Here is a 16,543-nt window from a genome sequence, read left to right as displayed (position 1 = left end):
CTACTTGTATCCATATTTTTTTCCATTCATGAAAAATTGCATGTAGCCCCTAATTTGAAATGAGACAATGATATGGCTTTATTGCTTATGTGCATCTGCCATATGCAAAAGTGCATTTCAGATGGATCCATCGGATTTTTCAATAAAATTTTCTAACTATATTTCCAAGACCCATAATACAGCTGCTGAGGACTAAACAAACTAGATGTCTTACCCTAACTAGGACCCTCTAAAAGCAGACTTCTAAAATAGGACTTTTCTAATGGGAAATAACAAGGTAATAGCAGCCAACTAAATCCAACCATATATGGACTATTTGGACCCCACTTTAACTGAAAATAAGACTTGAAAAACCCTAGAAAAATAGCCCTAAAAATAGCATGAAAATAGAAAAATAAAAGCCTAAGGAAAACAAAATAAATTCTGCTATCACCCTTGCATTTTTTGAGTGCATAACAAAATCATGCAGATGCAAGTCCCAATAATAAGTTGACAATTGTACTTAAATTGGGGGAATTCTAACCATTTGTGAGTCAAACAGGCTCTTGGCACAAGTCCTTGTTCAGCACATTTGGTTTGGTGGGTTGTGAAGATTACCTTCCTCTAGTAATGCAACATATGGTTTTAATGCATGGAACCCCTGGGACGAGAGATTCCCTACTAGCTACCTTGCTGAGTCTTGGAGGCTGTAAATGTGCACCCCCTAGGACTTTCCAAGGATCCTGGTTGCTAAAAACTGAATCTGAAGAAGATGGTTCTCGAAAAAAAGCTTCCACATGTGCAGTGACTTCTTGTATTCAATGACAGCAATGGTATATTTCCACTAAGGGCAGCGAAATGATTGGGCGTATCCTTGGAGTGCAACTGAATGGCCTCAACTTTCCAATCAGCAACATGTACCATGTTATTATGATAAGCAGGAGTTGAACCAGAAGAGTATGCAGGCATCCCAAGGAGCTGCCCATTATTAAATGAGTTGAGAATAAAAGAATAAGAATAGAGAATTATATTTCTGTATGTGTTTTACAATGTACAGGAGCAAGCCGCTTTTATATAGACTAGGAGGCTGATGAAAGTTTAGTAAGGCCTACTAAGTTTGGCACAATCAATCACAAATCAATCAAAATGAAATTTGGTAAGACCGATTAAGTTTGACATAATTTCCTATAATGATTCTAATAAAATGGATGCTCGATCCTTACTCCAATATGATGCTAGGTGCTTGGCTAGTGCCAGCAGTTTGATGATCATGCAAGTGACTCACATCCGAAGAAGAAAATGGCAGATGCTGAATTGGTTTAACACAATTTTCCTTGGAAACAAGTCCCACTGGGCCATCAAGTTTTACATCATTAGAGTTTCTGAATTCTTGGACGGATTTAAATGAAGTGCCTCCATCCTCCCATCAATAGGTCTGACATGGTCAAATGAGTTTCCAGTCACAGAGTCTTGCATCACAGGTTCTGCTGCCTGACAATTTACACTTTTCACAGCATTAGCATCAATACCAGGACTGGTGATCACTTCCTGCTTGACTGAATACTGAATAGCAAAGTCTGCGATGACTGCTGCTGCTGCTGGTGGCCCCCTGAAAAAGGTCCTCAATATGGGCTTGAGGAGTGCCCAATAACATTCCACTAGACGTTGGTGTGTCAACTGATACGATTGTCTGCCTTCTGAATTCTGATCAGATCAAGATTATTTGCCTTCTGAACTACTGGCCTCTCGCTGGCATATTGTGCCTCAGGAACCTGAGGGAACCCATATATGGCAGCCGTGCTCTATGCTTTGGGTTCCACCACATTGTCACCTGAAGCTCCAGCAGCCAAATGAGGAGACTCATACACACACACACACACACATATACATCCATACATACAAAGACACACACACCGATATATGTGTGTGTAGATCATGGTATGTTGTACCGTACCGAACCAGACAGTACCGGATGTACCATATCATACCGGTTCGGTACCAATAGCGTACTAACACTCGGCACGCCTGGCGTACCATGTACCGTACCGACCGTATGCTAGTATGGCACCAGTATGAGGTCCGGTACTGGTACGACGAACCTTAGTATAGATATATATCTATACATATATACATATACACATACATATGTATGTATACGTATATACATATACATACATATGTATACATACGTATATACATACATATATATATATAGAAACACATATAAAAATATTATTGCTGTTATTAGTATTATTACTATTATTAGTACTATTACTCTTTTTAATACTATTATTATTAGTAGTAGTATTATTAGTATTATTAGTATTATTACTATTTTAGTATTCTTATAATTATTCCTACAATTACTATTTTTAGTAGTATTACTATTTTAGTATTATTGCTATTTTTTAGTCTTATTGCTATTTTTAGTTTTATCACTATTATTAGTACTATTACTATTAGTACTATTATTAGTATCGTATTTATTTTTAGTATTGTTACTATTTTTAGTTTTATTACTATTATTAGTATCATTACTATTATTAATATTATTACTATTTTGTACTACTACTATTATTAGTATTATTACTATTTTAGTACTATTATTCTTATGAGTATTATTACTATTTTAGTAACGCTGCTATTTTTAGTATTATTGCTTTTATTAGTATAATTACTACTATTAATAGTATTACTATTTTAGTATTATTGCATTTGGTAGTATTAATGCTATTTTTAGTATTATTATTATTATTAGTATTATTAGTATTACTAGTATTATTACTATTATTAGTACTATTACTATTAGTAATATTTTATTGTTATTAGTATTATTACTATCATTAATATGGTTACTATTATTAGTATTATTACTATTTTTAATATTATTATTTTTTAAAAATATTACTATCATTAGTATTATTAGTATTATTACCACTATTTGTTTTATTACTATTATTGGTATTATTATTGTTATTAGTACTATTACTATTATGATTAATATTAGTATAATATTACTATAATATAATATAATATTATTATAATTATAACATGATATATAATATATCGGTATAATATAATAGATTGGAATCCAATCTAATAATAGATTATATTATATTATTATATATTTAATAATAATATTATAATATATCGTATAATATAATATAATGTAATGTAATATAATCTAATATATTATCTTTTATATTATTAATCAGATATTATAATAATATTATATATTATCATAATATAACTATTACTATTATAATAATAATATGAAATTATGATTGTAATAATATGTTATATTACGCTTATAATAAAATAAAAAAAATATGTTATATTATAATTATGTAGTACTACAACAATATAATATATTATACTATTATAATATAATAATACAACATAATATATTATTAATTTATTATTATATTGTATAATAATATATTATGATATGTTACGTTATAAGATGTAATACTGATATTTATTGGTGGGGTCATTAGAAAAAATTTATTAAAATTAAAATAATTTTCAATATTAGTTAGAAAGCACTTTTGGAGAGAAGCTCTAAAATAGAGCTTTTCTCAAGTAGACCTTTTTAGCTTTTTGGCAAAGCTAAAATAGCTTTCTGATTTTTTTATCGAATGCTACTATATCATCCAAAAGTACTTTTGGAGGGCAAAAAAGTGCTTTCTAGTCCTCCAAAAGCTTTACTAAATAGGGCCTAAGTCAATGTGGTAATTAGAGAATAGAAGGAGGTTATCTCTCAATCTGTTAGGGCGTTCTTCTTTCTTACCTCTTTTGCTCTCTTTTTTTGTGTATATCCAGTGGAGGAGCCTACTTACCACCAGAGAATTATGGCATCTGGGTCGACCAGAAGTGACTGGCATGAGTACGACCGTACATCGGGCATGAATATTTCACACACGGATAACGCCATGCCTGTCACATCGATGATCTCGATAATTATTGGGTTCCTAGGTTAGGATGCAACCAACTGCGGAGAGTTTCTGATATGCAAGCTCAGCAGTATGGCGCTGAGCCCGCCGTATGGCCGCTCTCGATCCACCATGTGGCCACTCCCAATCCATTATGTGTTGGTGTCATGGCATGTTTTTATTAGTTAAACCTTTTGGTGAACTATAGCTAGTTTAGAGGCGTATTACTACATACGCCCAAAGCAATAGGACCCACCAGAGGATTTGGAGCTTTGGATTTTGGGACAACTGTCACCTGACACGTGGTCATGACCACAAGGGGGCTAATTTAACATAATCCCTGTGAAATAAATTAGATTGTCGCCTGATGTTGCACCTTTCTTTGAAGGTTATTTTTTTATAAATATCATTTTTTAAAAAAATTGGAAACTACCATTGCCCGGGAAAGGATCATACATATGCAGTCTTATCCAAACATATGACGGAATTATTTTTGTATTTTGAATTGATGATATTTAAATCATTCTGAAACAACCTTACTATTATACTAAAGTCTACACTCAAATATGACCTTGTTATTATCTTGAAATAGTAGTATAGCTGCTAGAATCTGAGTTGAGATTGGTCGCCGCCCAAGATCGATTGAGGTCGGTCAATACCAAGGAGAAAAACTAGTCCACCAAGAGTCAAGAAAGAATTTTGGGATGTTGAAGGGTTATCAGCACCACTCCAGAAGGCGAGATTGATCTGAAAAGAAACCTATTAGCTGAAAGGTTTCCGATAAGAAATCCTCCAATGCTTAAGTTAGTGAAACTTTAGAGCATCAATGAGAGAACGAGAGAGAAAAGTGGCAAAAAGTTCGAATATATTTATTTGAGAGTCTCCATCATCCCTATATATAGGATGGGGTGAGAGTCTGTTAGTTTAATCATCAAAAGGTGCAATAACCATGATAATAACGTCATGTGTTAAATGCATAATAATGGCTCCTCATGGTGAGCGCACAACGTTAATTGTGTTGCAGTATATTTATGGCCGATCTGGTGCTCCTGTAATGATCCTCAGCATTATTCCACAATTGGACCGTTCACAATAACACGCCAGCCAATACCGAGGTCATTCTCCTTGGATAAGTCCCAGGAAGATCGGAACAATCCAAAATCAAATCAGAATGGTCAATATTCTGCCCATCAAGTAGCATTAGTTGGACTTTAATATTGGATCCACGGAAGCATGCAGCTACCCTCCACTCATGATGGGGATTCACTTGTGATGCAATGCTTTTATACTCTCCAAACTGCAAGACAATAACTTATTCAAGGCAATAGCCATCATCACTCGCGGCCTCATCCAATTTGCTAACGTGGTTCCTGAGAAAAGGAATATCCAATCTATATTCCATCTATTTAGCTCTTATATACCTTTGAGAAAAGAAAAGGTGAGCAGTAGAGTCTAATTTAATTGAGGAGTCAAATAAAAAAAAAACGCAAAACAACTTGGGAGTTTCACAAAAGAATTTGATTGCAAAACAGTAGATACAGCATATATATATGATAGTTAACATGGATAATTGATTGCAAACGCATGTTTAGTTTCTATATCGAATATTCATCGAGCTATTTTGAATGGAATTCTAAATTATTATATATATAATATACACAATATATATATATATATATATATATATATATATATATATATATATATATATATATATATATATATATATATATATATATATATATATATATATATATATTCTCCATGGTATTACCCAGCCTTTTGTCCTTGATCTCATTGGATTGTTCAAATCGAGGAGACTAGAAAATATAAAAAATAAAAAATGACTTATAAATATAAATAGAATCATAAAACGACTAATTAAAAATATAGCATCGCAGCCCCGATGGTGTACACAAACAAGTCCGCGGAACGCAAAGAAATATCCCGACAGGAAAACCCTACCTTGTCCCAGCCGCCGGAGCCGGCGACACCGGGAGCCGCGCAAGGGACTTCCGGTGCCGGAACGCCTCGGAATCTTCGCTGCCGTCGTCACCCTCATCGAAGTTGAGGGAGTAGCTGAGGGGGTCGTACCGGAACCCGCCGGCGCGGCGGCGGGGCCTACCGATCCGGGACACGAGGATCCAGCACCTCTTTCGGAGCTCCGCCAGCACCTTCACCTTCGACCGGGGCCACGTGGACAATGACCGGAGCAGCGACGCCGGCCTCGCGTTCATTGAGGCACCGAAGCAGCAGGAGAAGAAGGCCGAGCAGCGGCTCTTCTTCTTGAGAGAGGACGGAGGGGAGGAGGAGACATCGTCGCCACGATCGCATCTCATGGTGGTGCTCTAGGGTTAAGGTTTGGAAGGGATAAACCCTAAAAACGGAGTTTAATTTTTTTAACAAAAGAAAAAAAACAGAAGGGAAGGAAGAGGAAATGGATCGGTTTGGGGAAGGCGTTGGAAGGAAAAACGGAAGTGATTTTTATAATAGATGGCATGGCTAAGAATGGCACCGGGCGCATGCAAGCGTCCCAAGAACGAATCCGCGGACTCCAAGTGAATCCTAATCACTCGCGCTCGCACGTAAGATGTGGATGCGACTCACACGAGCCCATAAATTTTCATAAATTTTCTTGTGCTGGGGGATCGGCAACCGTCTAAACGAAAGGCAAATGTCGCTTAATTTACTGATTATCCACTTAACTAATTTTGTGATTAGCACCATGGTATGATTTTCTTCCCAAAATTAATGATTGTTGTTATCTTTCCTGATCGTCGACTTAGGTAACTTAATGATTATCGTTTTGGCATACTTTCCTTTCCTAATTTTAATGATTATTGTTATAATATATTGTTGGCATGATCCCTCCTCACGTGGGACCCATCTCATTTAATTTATTTTTAAAAAAAGATAATAACGAAACCGCAGACGAGGTTATCTCAAAAGCAAAGAAATAGGAAGTCATGAGGCTCTAAGAAGAGAAAAAAAGAAAAAAAAGAAAAGAAAAAAAAAAAAGAAAAAGAAAGAAAAGGTGTTACTTTATCTGTATGGTTGGTTGTGCGCAGATTTGGGTGAAATTTCAGCATTTTATTTTCAGCATTAAAACTACAGATTGAACGATTTAGCTTTTTAAAAAGCCTTCTCTATTGATTATTTCGAACATCAATAGTTGATGAGATTTATTCTCTATTTTGTTGTTTATTATTGAAATTCATCTTATCAGTAGGGGGTGCAAATGAGTCTGATCGGGTTATGAGTAACTTCGACCTAACTTGGTTTCTTGTTCGGATGCTAATTTAGATCCAGACCCAACCCAATAAAGATCGGATCGGGTCAGATCCATATATGACCCGGACCCAATCCAAAAAATTTAAGTCCGATTCAGATCTGGTTTGGATCAACCTATTCATGGCTTCAAAACTTGTTTGCACTCCCGCGGGCTATGGCCTGCGAGTCCAAATAATTTTATAAATTCTGGTCGAGTCGAGTTATAGAATTGAAAATCTAAAATTATCCAAATTTCAAATTGGTCGGTCAGGCCTCAATTCAATAAACTCAGACCCGATTCTGAAGATAGAATGGGTCTAAATTTAGGATCCAACCCGACACCATAGGTCCTCCAGAAGAGGTTGAGTCGAGTCTAAGCAGGTCGGGTCGCGGGTCAACCCAACCCATTTGTAGCGTTACTTATTGGTGATGCATGTTGTTGTTGTAAAAGTCAAAATTAAATCTTGTTGATATTTGTACAGTCTTTAATTGAACTAGAAAGGATCTATTGTAATTTCATTATTCTAAATAGTAAATTTTTTTGGCTAAACCAATCCCCGTGGTTTCTTTTCCTTCGTATAAAAGGATTTTTCACGTTAAAAATTGTGTTGCCCCTTGTATGTGGATTGCTTTATTATTTTGCTTGTTAATTATTTGAATAGATTGTAAATATAATTGTCGCTTGAAAAGCCATTTAATCATTGCTTCCATCTGATTGTGATAACATCTAGAATAATCATTATTAACTACAAAGGAAGTAAGTAAAATACCAATCTGATTGTGATAACATCTGATCAGCATTTTCTCTCTTTATTTTAAAATAATCTTTTTGGATCAATCTTTATGTCAATGCGTGACATAATATTTTCTTTCAGTGATGCAGATAGTCATAACCAAATTGCAGTATCATCTTGAGTATATTTTTCATTATCTTTAACTGTAATGGTAATCTTCTTGTCACAATAAACAACATTATTCAACAGTGAGTCGTTATCAGAGGATATTCCCATAGGTTGAAACATTGAGCTACGGAGTATATTTATTTCTCACCTTACGATAAATGAAATGCCATGCCTGAATCCCGGCAGGTATCTCAAGGATTTCAACGCAGGTAACGTAGCATGGGATGGCATTAGCAGATGATTCCAAGCAAGCTCAAGTTAGCACTTATGTCAGGTATTGCTGCAATAAACCTGTAGCCTCCTCTCAGACGCCAGTGGGCCAGGAACGAAATAAATAGATAACAAGAAGATCCGCTTTATTCCGAGTGCACTCATCCAAGCAAGAATAACAAACGTAGTCTAACCGTGCAAACATGAAATTTCTGCGTTCCGCTCAAATTTTAAAAGAAGGAAAAATGAAACATTATGGGTGTAAAAATGCATGAGGGATAAATACAATAACCTCAATCAGAAAGTTAAATCAAACTCTATACCAAACAAATGGTGGAGAAATAAACCAAAAGTCTATGAATTTGCCCTCCAATTTTATTATGGAACTTCTGTGAGAAGATTTTTCTTGCAGTGATATGTGGCCTTGCTTCAGGGAAGAAAGGCTTTCACCTCTTTCCTATCTGCACCAAATGCCTGTAATCAGAACAAGAAGCAATTCAGTTGGCACAGTCAGCAAGAACTTGTCATAAACGTGCACATGCAGATGTCAGAACATTGAACAAGAACATTGCATGAGCTGAGATAAACATAATGGTCTGTAATAAAGTTCAAGAGATTAAGCTTAAATTTTAGCCATCATAGGTAGAGAGATATCCACATCATCGATTTGGGGATATCATAAAAGCACAAAAAAATCCTAGAAGATGGAACGATCTAAGAATAAAAAATACTAAGATGCGAGTGAAGAGACTGTGTTTCCTAGTTCATTTACCTCCACACCAAAACCTTTCACATAGACATTAGTAAATAGCTCGGAAGGATCGGGCATAGGGCTCTCCTGAAAAATGGGGAAGGGAGAAAATAAGATTACCCAAGCACAAAGTTGCAATGAGCTGTCTAACATTGTTCCCAATTTGGTGCTTACCTTGGCCTGAGCAATGGCCTCATCTACCTCCTTTCTCACTTGTTTCTCGGTATCCTGCACAAACATTTTCAGACGCATGATACAGAGACAAAAGAAGTATAACTAGTTTCCATCTATAAACATTCACATGATAAAATCTGCAGACTAGATCAGATCAAACTAATTCTGGAAGAAGACGCATTAGTACACATAACAGGAATCTCAGCCGACCAGCCTTGGCTCAGCTAGTTGGCAATTTGCATCCCTCTCCAATTGGAAGAGGTCCAGGATTCAAACTCTGGTGGTGGCGCCCCCAGTGTATTTCTCCGAAGCAAAGGAAACATAGGGATTCAATTCAATACCTTGAGTTCAGCAGCAGTGGCTAGCTCATGGGATAATATTAGCTTCCTAATTCTTTCGATTGGATCACGCTCCTGCCACATTACACAAAAGGCCAGATGAGATGAATACTTGCACTATACAAGCAACGCAATTAATATCTGAAAACAACTGACCTGCCTCACACCACTAATCTCATCACGGGTACGGTAGGTACTCCCAGGATCCGACATGGAGTGACCATGGTACCTGTAAGTGTCCATCTCAAGAATCTACAAACCAACATTAAAAGAAAAGCATATGAGCATCATAACTGCTTGTCACCATGTAGAAAAATAAGACTTTATTCTCTAGATAATAAAATCATTGGCTGCCTATAAAATATACATCATAGAAGAAGGAGAAGAAGCTTCCCAACTGCTTGTATGAGTACCAAAACAAGGTAACATGTTTCCAATAGGTCCAGACATGATGTGCATGAAACATAGCTGTGGACTACATTTACTAGCAGGAACATATCAAATATGTGCTGTACTGGAGGGAGAATATCAACCATGTTTCCCAATAAGTACTAGCGTAATGCATGAATGTTACAAGAGCAGAGTAATGTAGTTGTCAAGTCCTAGTGCCATAAGCAAGGTGGACAACCAAAATCAACAACCCAAACTATTCATCATATTCGATTTCAACATATCATAGAAGCACATGGATAGAAGTTCTATATGGTTCTTTCCAGTCCAACCATTGATCAAAATTAATCAGCTGTCATAAAAATTAAAAAAAAAACGGTCAGCTTGTGACCACTTAACACACAGGTACAAGCCACTAAAAACATTTGAATTTTTGCTTAGATATTTTGCACAATGTATATTGTACAATGTGATAAATAAGGTGGAAACTTTGTTTAGGTACAAGTCCCTAAATACCCTCTCTCCCTCACATAATTCCATACCTCCGCATTTAGCCATCTCTGACCAGACTCCCATCCTTCTGACCTCTTCCATGTCCCCCAATCCCTAAACTAAAACCAACCCCATTGTCTCCCCATTCTGCAAGGCTCATTTCCCTCCTCATTCTGGCTCTACTCTAAACCCATTCCTCCCACAATCCTCATCCTCTTCATTCCTTCCCCTCAAATCTTTTGCAAATCCATGCCTGCCTCTACACCAGGGCACCTCCACCTCAACATTTTTCACCTCTTGGGAACAACTTTCCATCCCAAGCTTGACATGATCAGGTCTGATCCAATTGGATCAGATCAAGCCCCCAGGGTGCAATGTGGGTCACTCATTCAAGTGCAAGGAGTTGTTAAAGGTTAGTTGCATTCCTGGAAACTTTTTATATATTTGGGATTGCAAATAATTTGCCATCAAATTTTTACTTTCATTATTTTCATGTGCATAACTGATTGAAAATGAATGAATCATGTATGGTTGCAATCAAATCATATGTGATGCAGCAATTGATTTAATGAGAAGAAGTATTTGATGGTTGGATTTGATCTCAACATATAATGAAAACTAGTAGGATGATAAGATTTAGAAATCATATCGGAATTTTAATTGTGAGTTTATGAACGAATATCATTGTGTCTATGCATATTCATCCAATTAAGGAAGTTTAAGTCTAATTTTCAGATTAAATGATTTTGATTAAAGCATTTGATATCTGTTTTCCTAAAACTCTTTGTTGAAGCAGTACTATGCAGCGATTTTGGTTACCCATCACTTGTTTATGTGCTTAAAAATAGCTGTTTCTTGACAAACAATTCACATGCAGGCACCATATCCAACTAAAATCCTCACCAAAACCATTTTATAATGTTCAAAGAAGCCATAGCTTTGAACCAAGCCCCGCACTAGTTTCCAGGAAAAATAGGTCTAGTATAAATTCAAATAACAAAATTCAAGTGGGTGAAATTCCCAATTGCCATCGACAAAACAGCAACTTCCCTCTGCCACTTCTCTTTCATATTACCTTTTTACACCTTTAATTATGACACAAGATATAAATTTGGTTGCATTTAGTTTTAACTAATTAAATAGATATTATATAACTAATACCACAATTCATAATTTTTCACATATAGATATAAATCTGAAGCAAAATTCGAATTAGCGTATCATATTGTGGCATTAAAAAAGCTAAAGTTGGAAGAAGAAAAGAACAGTTTCAAGTGCAATTTAACAGTAGGGCCATGTCCTTGTGAAATATATTGTATCTGAGTAACCTGGTATATCAGTATTTACGATATCATGTTCAGCACAAAATTTTTGAAACCAACATGCATGAAGCTTTCGAGTCATAGGGACCCAGAAAGAAGTTAACTTGTAAGATCAAATAAAAATGGATATCAAGGTTCCCAAATATGAATAAGGAACACAAAACAAATGAGGAGGGTTAAGTATTCACCAAGGGTCCATTCTTCAGAGCATAGTCTTTAGCAAATTTGCAGGCTTGCTTCACAGCAAAAACATCCATCCCGTCAACCTGTTCTAAAAGAAAGCAAGATTAAGAAAGGATGCTAGTTTTTTAAAAAAGAATGTTATCGATAATAAACCTGTGTTAGGCATACAGTGTAGCAGTGCCTTCAAAATGCAGATCATGCAGAGCAGCAAATATATGCTAAAATAACCTACCGTCCGTTATGTGAATCAGAACACTCATGCTTTGAAAAGATATGCACTAAATTACACAGTATAAATTTACCATAACAGCACATTAAGGAATTTCAGAAACTGTTGTCGTGAACAAACTGAAAAGGCATGAATTTTATTTGCTGACAATCAAACAACACCAACATCAGAACTTTGCTAACATGTACTCCTCTTCTCCCAGTGCTTTTGCTAGAACATTGTCTACAAATTGCCACCAATGATTTGTAATGGTACGATACTTGATTCTTGCAATGCAAACAGATGGACTTTCAAGCTCCTAGAGAGGGAGTGGCACTAGCATTTTGAAAGGTGAGAAAAAAGTATATCCAGTAAACCAATTTCCTTGATCTGAAATAGCTTTCAAATTTCAGCCAAAAAAAAAAAAAAAGCTTTCAAAGGAATAATTTGCAGTATAGACATATACATGGAAATAAAAGATAAGTGTTAATTGTGAGGACATGTTTTACCCATTGACAAAAAATTTGAAAGAGCATCAGATAGTGGCAGTGAAGTATTTTGCAGCAAAGACAATGTTATAAATGTTGAAAACTGCAAATAAATGAAGTTTTCAAGCAACCTAGAATTGTTGACATTTCTTGTACATATCCTCTTAATTTAGCAGTAAACACACTTCCATAATAGAGATCCAGTTTTTAGGAAGCAATGGTTTTCCAAACCAACTAAATAGAGACTTATCAAACACATAAAACCAAAGGTAGTACAACCAACTAAAGTTAGACAACATGGAGTTTCATTGTGCAAACTACTATTCTAAATTTCCACATATACCTGGCTCTCAGAAGAAAAATAAGAAAATATCATTCCATATAGGTCATGCCAAAGGCTCAATACCATTTATCCATCAATTTAACTAGAATAGGACTTCACCCAACTTGTGAAAAGCACTATAATACATAGTCTCACAGCAGATGGGATACTATTGCTGACTCTAACAAAAGAAAACGTTACAACCGCAGAATAAATCCAATCTTACATGGCAATAATAAATCGTAATATAACTCAATATTTCAATGATCAGGAATTCATGCTATTTTGCTATATATAGAAAAATTTGACACGATTAATTTGCATGACTGGACAGCCAAGTGGGTTTGTCTTAGCAACAAAATGGTTTTATATCTAGCTAAGAGTGTTCAGTTAAGGTTACAGCCTTCAGATCTGGAACTACAGTTAACATAGAGTACCGATGAAAGTTAGCACATTCATACACCAAATAGAATGCATGCAAGTGTGATTAGATGGAAACAATTAAGATTGCACAAACATAGCAATCTCGGATTTGCTTGCAAGGAACAACAATACATGCTCGGGCATCACAAATAAAGATAAGCACCAAAATACCATCATATACACATAATTTACACATCTAAGCTAGGATATATTTTCTTGATAATCATTACATCACTATTGTTCCAAGCTGATGTATGGAAGGGTTTGTTTTTGCTGATTTGGATCTTCATGTTCAAAGTGTGGATGATTGGATGTCTGACTTGTTGCTATAAGGTGTCACAAGATGACGATAGGGTCTAGATATTACTTTTAGATAACAATGTGAATAGTGAGGAGCCAGATCTAGGTTTCTTGGTCTCCTAAATTGTCCGACAACAGATACTAATGGACTAACAGAAACCAACCAAAAACATAGACCATCAAAACTTAAAATGTAACAGAAAGCGGGGGACAGAGACTGGATAATCTTATTCCACCTTAAGAGTCAAACCTAGAATCCTATTACTAACAAAAAAACAACAACTATAACGTGATCCTTTTCTCCAGAGAGAGAGAGAGAGAGAAAGAGGTAACAACGTGATGGTAATAAATTGATAAAAAAAATATCTTCCACCTCACCTTCAGACCGGGGACATAATCCCCTCTCTTATAGTATGCAGGGCTCTTTGCCGCCCTCCATTCCGCCGTCCCCATTCCATCTACGAAACAACAAGAAACCAATGAGAAAGAAAAGACTTTTTCGCTCCCCTGCCCTAACACAAGATTAATGGCCAAAGAAGTCCAGACTCACAGTGATTGTTCTCGCAGACCAAGATGACGGGCAGATCCCAGAGCGCCGAGATGTTGAGAGCCTCGAAGAGCTGCCCCTGGTTGGCAGCCCCATCGCCGTACATGGCGAAGGTCACGTTCCCATCCTTGGAGTACTTCTGGGCAAAGGCAACGCCGCAGCCGAGGGGGACCTGGGCGCCGACGATGCCGTGGCCACCGTAGAAACCGGCGTCCTTCTTGTAGAAGTGCATGGACCCGCCCTTCCCCCTGGAGCAGCCGGCGCGGCGGCCCATGAGCTCGGCGAAGGCCTCGAAAAGGGAGCCGCCGCGGCCTAGGTAGATGTTATGGTCGCGGTAGGCGGTGATGATGCCGTCTCGCTTGGTTATGGCGGCCTCCATGCCGACGGCGACGGCCTCCTGGCCGTCGTACAGGTGGCAGAAGCCGCGGATGAGCTTGGCCTTGTAGAGGGAGTCGGCGGCGATCTCCATGCGGCGCATCACGGACATGTCGCGGAAGAAGGAGAGGAGCTCGTTCGGGTTGGTGTCGACGGAGCGGGAAGGAGGGTCGATCTTGTGGCTGATGAAGGGGAGGCTGGTCTCCACCGTGAGGACCCGCTGGTCGGCGGCGTCGGCGGAGGAGGAGGAAAAGGGTCGGAGGAGGAGGATCCGCCGGAGGGAGGCGGCAGAGAAGGAGGGGGAGAGGCGGCGGACGGCGGCCATGGGGCAATGTGGGGAGCGAATCCGGGAGGGGTCCGAAGCGAAGAGGGGAAGGGGAAAAAAGAGGGTATACTTTGGACCGCAGGATGATCGATGTCTTTCGCCTGTTATATCAGCGAATGTTTTGACCGTTGGATGTCCTGATCCGACGAATAAAAGCGATTTTGTTGTTCGTCGTTTATTTTGAAGCTACAATTCAAACCTCTGATGTGAGAGAAGTCAGGCAAGGTTGGTGACTTTTGGGCCTCGCTGGAAATCGTTGAACCATCCCTACCGTTTAATTTAATTTCCGCTATTGGCTGCGGCCCCGAGTTTCCTTTCCTTTTCTGTGGTCCAATGGCCCGCTTTTAAGAATTTCAAGGCCTTTATTTATTTGCATCAATCGGACTGTCATAGATGGCTGCTATCTCGATCCAATTTCTTCTTTCCTTTTCCTATCTTTTTAGTTTTTATATAAATAATGATGGAAGCTTTATTTTACTAACCTATTTTTTTTAATATAGAGAGAGACTGTGTGTGTGGAGGGTCCCGGGTTGTATACATCCAAACTGGAGATTCAATTTTGTATAGAATTCTCCATTTACCATGTAAACTAGGTATGACACCGATCTTAATATGGTTCACTATTAATACAATTTATAAATTAATATGTAACATATATTAATAATATTGATATAAATATATTTAGCCATCATTATATTTTATTATTTAATATGTAATAAAAATTTGACTATTAAAATACAATTTTTGCACAAATGTCCCTAATATAATGGTTTTTCTAACATTGTTAATAAAAAAAACATATTTATTTTAATTAAAAAATAAAATAAAATTTTAAAATTATTTTTTTATCCTCCATTGCAATCGGCTTATAAATGTTTCTTTTTGCACATCTACCAATTAAGAGTATTTTAGTTATTTTAATTAAAACCGTTAATTTTTTAACGGCGTTAAATGGCGCGGCTACATATGCAAAAACAAGGATAAAAAAGGGTAGAATAGCAAAACAAGTATTTTACTCGGATATACGTGCAAATATTAATTTTTAGAGGGTATTCATGCAAAATTTGATATTTAGGAGGGTATTCATACAAAAAAAATCTAAATTTTTAGTATATTATTATTTATTTCATTACGTATTGCATTTTAAGAATAATTTAAAAAAAGAAGAGAGAAATTAGGACCCTCCTGCATTGCTTGAAGTTAATGTTAATGGAGCGAATATTAACGAAGGGAGTTTCTATATGAAAGTTTAGCTTATGTAGAATTCTTTGTTTGTCATATTAATGATAATATTAATAATATTGATATTAATGATAAAAATTGTTGCTCAGGAATTTTTAAAATTCGCTGCTTAAATATAATAAAAATCAAACTATTAGACTATTTTATTTATATAATTTTATTCCAAAAGTAATTAAAAAAATTGTATTACGATAATCAGATAAAACAAAAGTGCAGACAATTATAGAAATAGAAATCTTTGATGTTTCTTGGGGAATTGCAGCTTTGCCATCCTTCCTCCAGCCATCTCTAACCTAATAGGAAAATTATCGGCACTAATGATGTCATTCTCTTCTAGTATCTCCACCGTTATTTTTTCTATTTTGCGTCT

At 36.6% G+C, this 16,543-nt stretch overlaps 1 protein-coding gene across 1 annotated transcript; it reads right to left on the bottom strand.

Annotated features, from left to right (window-relative positions):
- Positions 1-8,418: 8,418 nt before the first annotated feature.
- LOC103719035 (pyruvate dehydrogenase E1 component subunit alpha-1, mitochondrial-like) lies at positions 8,419-15,153 on the bottom strand. Its single transcript, XM_008808093.6, has 8 exons — positions 14,235-15,153; positions 14,063-14,142; positions 11,949-12,026; positions 9,713-9,808; positions 9,560-9,631; positions 9,219-9,272; positions 9,066-9,131; positions 8,419-8,767 (listed from the first exon to the last, which is right to left on the bottom strand). Exons 1-8 carry the CDS (start codon positions 14,929-14,931, stop codon positions 8,723-8,725), a joined length of 1,188 nt encoding a protein of 395 aa, XP_008806315.1. The 5' UTR covers positions 14,932-15,153; the 3' UTR covers positions 8,419-8,722.
- Between the last annotated feature and the right edge of the window lie 1,390 nt (positions 15,154-16,543).

The sequence above is a fragment of the Phoenix dactylifera genome, chromosome 11 (genome assembly GCF_051530095.1).
Source record: "Phoenix dactylifera cultivar Ajwa chromosome 11, Ajwa_hap1_PhDact_Kaust_v1.1, whole genome shotgun sequence".
Taxonomy (NCBI): domain Eukaryota; kingdom Viridiplantae; phylum Streptophyta; class Magnoliopsida; order Arecales; family Arecaceae; genus Phoenix; species Phoenix dactylifera.
This window is presented reverse-complemented; position numbering and strand designations above follow the sequence as displayed.

Excerpts from the sequence above, each read along its gene's own strand:
- LOC103719035 (XM_008808093.6), bottom strand. The coding sequence starts at position 14,931 with ATGGCCGCCGTCCGCCGCCTCTCCCCCTCCTTCTCTGCCGCCTCCCTC. Across the intron at positions 12,027-14,062 it reads ATTATGTCCCCGGTCTGAAG|GTTGACGGGATGGATGTTTT; the intron begins GTGAGGTGGAAG and ends CTTTTAGAACAG. Across the intron at positions 9,132-9,218 it reads AGGCCATTGCTCAGGCCAAG|GAGAGCCCTATGCCCGATCC; the intron begins GTAAGCACCAAA and ends CCCATTTTTCAG.